At 41.8% G+C, this 8,837-nt stretch overlaps 1 protein-coding gene across 1 annotated transcript in view; it reads right to left on the bottom strand.

The window, feature by feature from the left end:
• Nucleotides 1-1,375: 1,375 nt before the first annotated feature.
• LOC126236943 (esterase FE4-like) overlaps nucleotides 1,376-8,837 on the bottom strand; it is a 470,464-nt gene continuing 463,002 nt past the window's right edge. Inside the window, exons 10-11 of the mRNA XM_049946637.1 lie at nucleotides 1,889-2,006; nucleotides 1,376-1,657 (exon numbers count right to left, since the gene is read on the bottom strand). Coding sequence (XP_049802594.1) covers nucleotides 1,504-1,657; nucleotides 1,889-2,006 — 272 coding nt within the window. The 3' untranslated portion in view covers nucleotides 1,376-1,503. The remainder of the gene's footprint in view (nucleotides 1,658-1,888; nucleotides 2,007-8,837) is intronic.

The following is an 8,837-nucleotide window of genomic DNA, read 5'->3' as shown; positions in this document are numbered from 1 at the left end:
TGCATTTTTTTATGGTTTGTATTAACCAATTACACCAGCCCCTCTCCACACGTTCGGTCTGTGGAATCGATTCGTCAGTATTTTATGTGGTTTGCGAAATATATCCAGTGGTAACGTTAGGTGACTCACCCTGTATATCGCAGAGTAAATTACGGGTAAATCCATAATGAACGTTGCAGCCAAATGACAGGTATAGGGTCATAGGTGAAGAAGCATCCTGTATTAAAAACAGCATGATATGGCACAGTGTGTCTATACAATATTGTAACTACATAATTTATCACCTAAGTATCTATGCCCTGGTTGGTTAATTCCTACTTGAATGTCCGTGTTTATGGCTATGCTATAGTAGGCTAGCATCAGTACGGTGGCAGCTCATGAGATTTCCTAATAAAATGAAATACAACAAAAATAATCTGTCTAAGGCCTTGTCACGCTTTTTTGTATTATAAAGGTCTCACTGTTTCGAATTTGCTATCCAGAAATTGAGTATTTCCTCTCCTACAAAAATTTATTATTACTGTTATTGGTGCCTTCTTGCCGCAGTAGATACACCGGTTCCCGTGAGATCACCGAAGTTAAGAGCTGTCGGGCGTGGCCGGCACTTGGATGGGTGACCATTCAGCCGCCATGCGCTGTTGCCATTTTTCGGGGTGCACTCAGCCTCGTGATGCCAATTGAGAAGCTACTCGACCGAATAGTAGCGGCTCCGGTCAAAGAAAACCGTCATAACGACCGGGAGAGCGGTGTGCTGACCACACGCCCCTCCTATCCGCATCCTCAGCAGAGGATGACACGGCGGTCGGATGGTCCCGATGGGCCACTTGTGGCCTGAAGACGGAGTGCTTGCTTTTTTTTTATTGGTGCCCTGTATGTCTTTCATAAAATATGGATCGCGATGTTTGTGCCCTACAACTGTACAAATAGTATATTTTCTGTGAAACACCATGACTATAGTAATCTGTAAGATGACAATTATCCATGCACCATCAAATCATTGCAGCAGAATTGTTTGGTTTCATATACTTTTGCTCATAAATTACATGTAAATAGTTATTTTCAAATAACTGTACATTAAAGTTTTCAAAATAAACTGAGCTCAAATAAGTGTTATCTCGGTATGATTCGACAGGCAACAAACAAAACGAGGAGGTTAACAAAATTCATGTCCATAAGGTATACCAGAGTATATTAATTTCATATTTCTTACAGAGACGTAAGCACAATACACGGTACAATTAAAAAAATGAGGCTCACAGTATGATCATTATCTCTTTAATAATGCTTGTTAAGAAAGGGTAAGCTACAACACTTAAAAATATTAACAGTTTTGTACAATATCTATGTCTCTGAGGACTACAATATCAATATAGCAAATCAGTTCACCTATCCGTTATCATACATAACAGTGTACTGAAACTGCTGCTCTTGGAATTTTCATTTAAGCAACTTCATCTCGTACCAAATCGTTAAATGTGGTCATTAGTGCCACATAGGAGGTATTTAAGGCAACAGCTTGTGCCAAAAGGTCATGTAGGGTTCGTACAAGTTAGTTTTGAGGCTAAGAGGTCCATTTATCTCCAGATAGTAAGGTAACGATTCATCGTACTCCTTCCAAGTCTCTGTCAGTATGGAGGTCTGTTCTGGCGTCGGATTGCTGAAACAGTAACAATCATATGAGTTGGTCACAAGGCCGTGTTTAATTCACAACACTCTAATGGAGCCATCACATACATCTACATCATTTCCAGTATGAAAAGTATGACAACTCATGGATGAGTAAATTATATGGACGTGTTGTCATAGAATTAGCTTATCAGACATTTCAGTTTCTTTACAACAACAGTCTACTAAAAAAATCTGAACCAGTAGCAAGAAGATCACTTACTCATATTTAGCGAAGTTAGTCCACATTGTTGTCATCTGAGCTTGGATTACACCTCCATCCGAATCAGGATCCAGATCTGTTGCATGCAAGTATTTCACATCATCGTTGTGAGCTGCACCTGAAAGTAAATGAAAGGCATGTGAACAAATATAGTGCAGGTTTGGTACAGAAGCATACTCATTATGAATTCTTATAGTCGAGTATAAGAGTTATATTGTTCTCAGCTACGCAAAAGAAACAACATTTATGAAGTACTGGTATTTATAAGTAATAACTTTTTAATTTCTTGTTGTTGTTGTTGTGGTCTTCAGTCCTGAGACTGGTCTGATGCAGCCCTCCACGCTACTCTATCCTGTGCAAGCTTCTTCATCTCCCAGTACCTACTGCAACCTACATCCTTCTGAATCTGCTTAGTGTATTGATCTCTTGGTCTCCCTCTACGATTTTTACCCTCCACGCTGCCCTCCAATGCTAAATTTGTGATCCCTTGATGCCTCAAAACATGTCCTACCAACCGATCCCTTCTTCTAGTCAAGTTGTGCCACAAACTTCTCTTCACCCCAATCCTATTCAATACCTCCTCATTAGTTACGTGATCTACCCACCTTATCTTCAGCATTCTTCTGTAGCACCACATTTCGAAAGCTTCTATTCTCTTCTTGTCCAAACTGGTTATCGTCCATGTTTCACTTCCATACATGGCTACACTCCATACAAATACTTTCAGAAACGACTTCCTGACACTTAAATCTATACTCGATGTTAACAAATTTCTCTTCTTCAGAAACGATTTCCTTGCCATTGCCAGTCTACATTTTATATCCTCTCTACTTCGACCATCATCAGTTATTTTACTCCCTAAATAGCAAAACTCCTTTACTACTTTAAGTGTCTCATTTCCTAATCTAATCCCCTCAGCATCACCCGATTTAATCTGACTACATTCCATTATCCTCGTTTTGCTTTTGTTGATGTTCATCTTATATCCTCCTTTCAAGACACTGTCCATTCCGTTCAACTGCTCTTCCAAGTCCTTTGCTGTCTCTGACAGAATTACAATGTCATCGGCGAACCTCAAAGTTTTTACTTCTTTTCCATGAATTTTAATACCTACTCCGAATTTTTCTTTTGTTTCCTTTACTGCTTGCTCAATATACAGATTGAATAACATCGGGGAGAGGCTACAGCCCTGTCTCGCTCCTTTCCCAACCACTGCTTCCCTTTCATGCCCCTCGACTCTTATAACTGCCATCTGGTTTCTGTACAAATTGTAAATAGCCTTTCGCTCCCTGTATTTTACCCCTGCCACCTTCAGAATTTGAAAGAGAGTATTCCAGTTAACGTTGTCAAAAGCTTTCTCTAAGTCTACAAATGCTAGAAACGTAGGTTTGCCTTTTCTTAATCTTTCTTCTAAGATAAGTCGTAAGGTTAGTATTGCCTCACGTGTTCCAACATTTCTACGGAATCCAAACTGATCTTCCCCGAGGTCCGCTTCTACCAGTTTTTCCATTCGTCTGTAAAGAATTCGCGTTAGTATTTTGCAGCTGTGACTTATTAAACTGATAGTTCGGTAATTTTCACATCTGTCAACACCTGCTTTCTTTGGGATTGGAATTATTATATTCTTCTTGAAGTCTGTGGGTATTTCGCCTGTCTCATACATCTTGCTCACCAGATGGTAGAGTTTTGTCATGACTGGCTCTCCCAAGGCCATCAGTAGTTCTAATGGAATGTTGTCTACTCCCGGGGCCTTGTTTCGACTCAGGTCTTTCAGTGCTCTGTCAAACTCTTCACGCAGTATCTTATCTCCCATTTCATCTTCATCTACATCCTCTTCCATTTCCATAATACTGTCCTCAAGTACATCGCCCTTGTATAAACCCTCTATATACTTCTTCCACCTTTCTGCCTTCCCTTCTTTGCTTAGAACTGGGTTGCCATCTGAGCTCTTGATATTCATACAAGTGGTTCTCTTCTCTCCAAAGGTCTCTTTAATTTTCCTGTAGGCAGTATCTATCTTACCCCTAGTAAGACAAGCCTCTACATCCTTACATTTGTCCTCTAGCCATCCCTGCTTAGCCATTTTGCACTTCCTGTCGATCTAATTTTTGAGACGTTTGTATTCCCTTTTGCCTGCTTCATTTACTGCATTTTTATATTTTCTCCTTTCATCAATTAAATTCAATATTTCTTCTGTTACCCAAGGATTTCTACTAGCCCTCGTCTTTTTACCTACTTGATCCTCTGCTGCCTTCACTACTTCATCCCTCAGAGCTACCCATTCTTCTTCTACTGTATTTCTTTCCCCCATTCCTGTCAATTGTTCCCTTATGCTCTCCCTGAAACTGTCTACAACCTCTGGTTCTTTCAGTTTATCCAGGTCCCATCTCCTTAAATTCCCACCTTTTTGAAGTTTCTTCAGTTTCAATCTGCAGTTCATAACCAATAGATTGTGGTCAGAATCCACATCTGCCCCTGGAAATGTCTTACAATTTAAAACCTGGTTCCTAAATCTCTGTCTTACCATTATATAATCTATCTGATACCTATTAGTATCTCCAGGATTCTTCCAGGTATACAACCTTCTTTTATGATTCTTGAACCAAGTGTTAGCTATGATTAAGTTATGCTCTGTGCAAAATTCTACAAGGCGGCTTCCTCTTTCATTTCTTCCCCCCACTCCATATTCACCTACTATGTTTCCTTCTCTCCCTTTTCCTACTGACGAATTCCAGTCACCCATGACTATTAAATTTTCGTCTCCCTTCACTACCTGAATAATTTCTTTTATCTCGTCATACATTTCATCAATTTCTTCATCATCTGCAGAGCTAGTTGGCATATAAACTTGTACTACTGTAGTAGGCATGGGCTTTGTGTCTATCTTGGCCACAATAATGCGTTCACTATTATGTTTGTAGTAGCTAACCCGCACTCCTATTTTTTTATTCATTATTAAACCTACTCCTGCATTACCCCTATTTGATTTTGTATTTATAACCCTGTAATCACCTGACCAAAAGTCTTGTTCCTCCTGCCACCGAACTTCACTAATTCCCACTATATCTAACTTTAACCTATCCATTTCCCTTTTTAAATTTTCTAACCTACCTGCCCGATTAAGGGATCTGACATTCCACGCTCCGATCCGTAGAATGCCAGTTTTCTTTCTCCTGATAACGACGTCCTCTTGAGTAGTCCCCGCCCGGAGATCCGAATGGGGGACTATTTTACCTCCGGAATATTTTACCCAAGAGGACGCCATCATCATTTAATCATACAGTAAAGCTGCATGTCCTCGGGAAAAATTACGGCTGTAGTTTCCCCTTGCTTTCAGCCGTTCGCAGTACCAGCACAGCAAGGCCGTTTTGGTTAATGTTACAAGGCCAGATCAGTCAATCATCCAGACTGTTGCCCCTGCAACTACTGAAAAGGCTGCTGCCCCTCTTCAGGAACCACATGTTTGTCTGGCCTCTCAACAGATACCCCTCCATTGTGGTTGCACCTACGGTACGGCCATCTGTATCGCTGAGGCACGCAAGCCTCCCCACCAACGGCAAGGTCCATGGTTCATGGGGGAAAGTTTAATTTCTTATAGTTCATTAATGCCGGCCGCGGGGGCCGTGCGGTTCTGGCGCTGCAGTCCGGAACCGCGGGACTGCTACGGTCGCAGGTTCGAATCCTGCCTCGGGCATGGGTGTGTGTGATGTCCTTAGGTTAGTTAGGTTTAAGTAGTTCTAAGTTCTAGGGGACTTATGACCTAAGATGTTGAGTCCCATAGTGCTCAGAGCCATTTGAACCATAGTTCATTAATGAATACAGTGAAGACTGCAACACCGAGATGGTCTCATGTGACTGAAATAAACTCTATGCCACATAATAAGCACATGAAAATATATAATTTTAAATTAAGACTAAAGAGTCCCAACTATGAAAATTTGGTGCAGTGGGAAGTCTCCGTGTATTGCAAGCAGAGATTCAAATCGTCATGGCATGGATTTAGAGAAGGCCTGAAAACCTGAAAATGCTTCTGGGGATCTTCTTCCATTCACTTTGTTTGCAAAACCACGTAGAATCAGTAAGTCGCCAGTCGACTGTGACAAACATGATGTCGACCAGCTGTGTCACTGTCGTGTTCGACAGCCTACCTGTCAGCCGAACTTGCAGGACGGAGAAGTAGTGACTGGCACACATAATTCTCTTAAAAAGGAGTACACAATTCTGGCTACATACGTCGTTGAGTTAAGGATGGTCAGTAAGTATCCTGTGCTTCAAATCCTTGCTAATGAAATGGATCCTGTTTACTCTCGATAGGTATGGGTCACATCAAATGTGTATGTGATGTTCAGCTGAAGTTATGTTTGCATATAATAGTGTCGTTTCTGAATGATACATCAAATAGCGACACGACAAACTTTGTTATATGAAATTGTTAATGTTCTGCCACTTTAATGATCGTATGCAACAGTATTTCATCTGTTGGACATTCGTATTAATAAGTTTATGGTCCTTTATTTGCACATGTATGCTTGTTATTAATTTATTGTCGTATATATTCACTAGTTGCCTGATAAACGGTGCTATGTAGCGCACTGTGGTGAGCGTCACCTATGGTGCGTTGCGTGCAGCACATTTCTACATCTGCATCTACATCCATACTCCGCAAGCCACCTGACGGTGTGTGGCGGAGGGTAAATTGAATACCTCTATCGGTTCTCCCTTCTATTCTAGTCTCGTATTGTTCGTGGAAAGAAAGATTGTCAGTATGCCTATGTGTGGGCTCTAATCTCTCTGATTTTATCCTCATGGTCTCTTCGCGAGATATACGTAGGAGGGAGCAATATATTGCTTGACTCCTCGGTGAAGGTATGTTCTCGCAACTTTAACAAAAGCCCGTACCGAGCTACTGAGCGTCTCTCTTGCAGAGTCTTCCACTGGAGTTCATCTATCATCTCCGTAACGCTTTCGCGATTACTAAATGATCCTGTAACGAAGCGCGCTGCTCTCCGTTGGACCTTCTCTATCTCTTCTATCAACCCTATCTGGTACGAATCCCATAACGGTGAGCAGTGTTCAAGCAGTGGGCGAATAAGTGTACTGTAACCTACTTCCTTTGTTTTCGGACTGGTTCAAATGGCTCTGAGCACTATGGGACTTAACATCTGTGGTCATCAGTTCCCTAGAACTTAGAACTACTTAAACCTAACTAACCTAAGGACATCACACACATCCATGCCCGAGGCAGGATTCGAACCTGCGACCGTAGCGGTCAGGCGGTTCCAGACTGAAGCACCTAGAACCGCAAGGCCACACCGGCCGGCTTGTTTTCGGACTGGATTTCGTTAGGATTCCTCCAATGTATCTCAGTCTGGCATCTGCTTTACCAATGATTAATTTTATATGGTCATTTCATTTTAAATTACTCCTAATGCCTACTCCTGGATAGTTTATGGAATTAACTGCTTCCAGTTGCTGACCTGCTATACTGTAGCTAAATGATAAAGGATCTTTCTTTCTATGTATTCGCAGCACATTACACTTGTCTACATTTAGATTCAATTGCCATTCCCTAAACCATGCGTCAATTCGCTGCAGATCCACCTGCATTTCAGTACAATTTTCCATCGTTACAACCTCTCGATATACTACAGCATCACCCGCAAAATGCCTCAGGGAACTTCCGATGTTAGCCACAAGGTCATTTATATATATTGTGAATAGCAAGGGTCCTACGACACTCCCCTGCGGCACACCTGAAATCACTCTTACTTCGGAAGACTTCTCTCCATTGACAGTGACGTGCTGCGTTCTGTTATCTAGGAAATCCTCAGTCCAATCACACAATTGGTCTGATAGTCCATATGCTCTTACTTTGTTCATTAAGGCCGGCCGCGGTGGTCTCGCGGTTAAGGCGCTCAGTCCGGAACCGCGCGACTGCTACGGTCGCAGGTTCGAATCCTGCCTCGGGCATGGATGTGTGTGATGTGCTTAGGTTAGTTAGGTTTAAGTAGTTCTAAGTTCTAGGGGACTGATGACCACAGATGTTAAGTCCCATAGTGCTCAGAGCCATTTGAACCATTTTTTGTTCATTAAACGACTGTGGGGAACTGTATCAAACGCCTTGCGGAAGTCAAGAAACACGGCATCTACCTGGGCACCCGTGTCTATGGCCCTCTGAGTCTCGTGGACGAATAGCGCGAGCTGGGTTTCACACTATAGTCTTTTTCGAAACCCATACTGATTCCTACAGAGTAGATTTCTAGTCTCCAGAAAAATCATTATACTCGAACATAATACGTGTTCCAAAATTCTACAACTGATCGACGTTAGAGATATAGGTCTATAGTTCTGCACATCTGTTCGACGTACCTTCTTGAAAACGGGGATGACCAGTGCCCTTTTCCAATCTTTTGGAACCCTACACTCTTCTAGAGACCTACGGTACATCGCTGAAAGAAGGGGTGCAAGTTCCTCGCGTACTCTGTGTAAAAGTGAACAGGTATCCCATCAGGTCCAGCGGCCTTTCTTCTTTTGAGCGATTTTAATTGTTTTTCTATCTCTCTGTCATCTATTTAGATATCTACCTTTCTGTCATCTGTGCGACAATCTATAGAAGGAACTACAGTGCAGTCTTCCTCTGCGAAACAGATTGGAAAAAGACATTTAGTATTTCGGCCTTTAGTCTGTCGTCCTCTGTTTCAGTACCATTTTGGTCACAGAGTGTCTGGACATTTTGTTTTGATCCACCTACCGCTTTGACGTCAGACCAAAATTTCTTCGGATTTTTTGCCAAGTTAGTACATAGAACTTTACTTTCGAATTCGTTGAACGTCTCTCGCATTAGACGTCCGTGCAACCAGTATTACAGAAGTAGTGGCGGAGGACATACAGGGGCATATGTAATTTTACTTTTGTTCGAAACAGGCTTATGTCTGTTGAAGTTATTTTA

Source organism: Schistocerca nitens, chromosome 2 (assembly GCF_023898315.1).
Source record: "Schistocerca nitens isolate TAMUIC-IGC-003100 chromosome 2, iqSchNite1.1, whole genome shotgun sequence".
Classification (NCBI taxonomy): domain Eukaryota; kingdom Metazoa; phylum Arthropoda; class Insecta; order Orthoptera; family Acrididae; genus Schistocerca; species Schistocerca nitens.
This window is presented reverse-complemented; position numbering and strand designations above follow the sequence as displayed.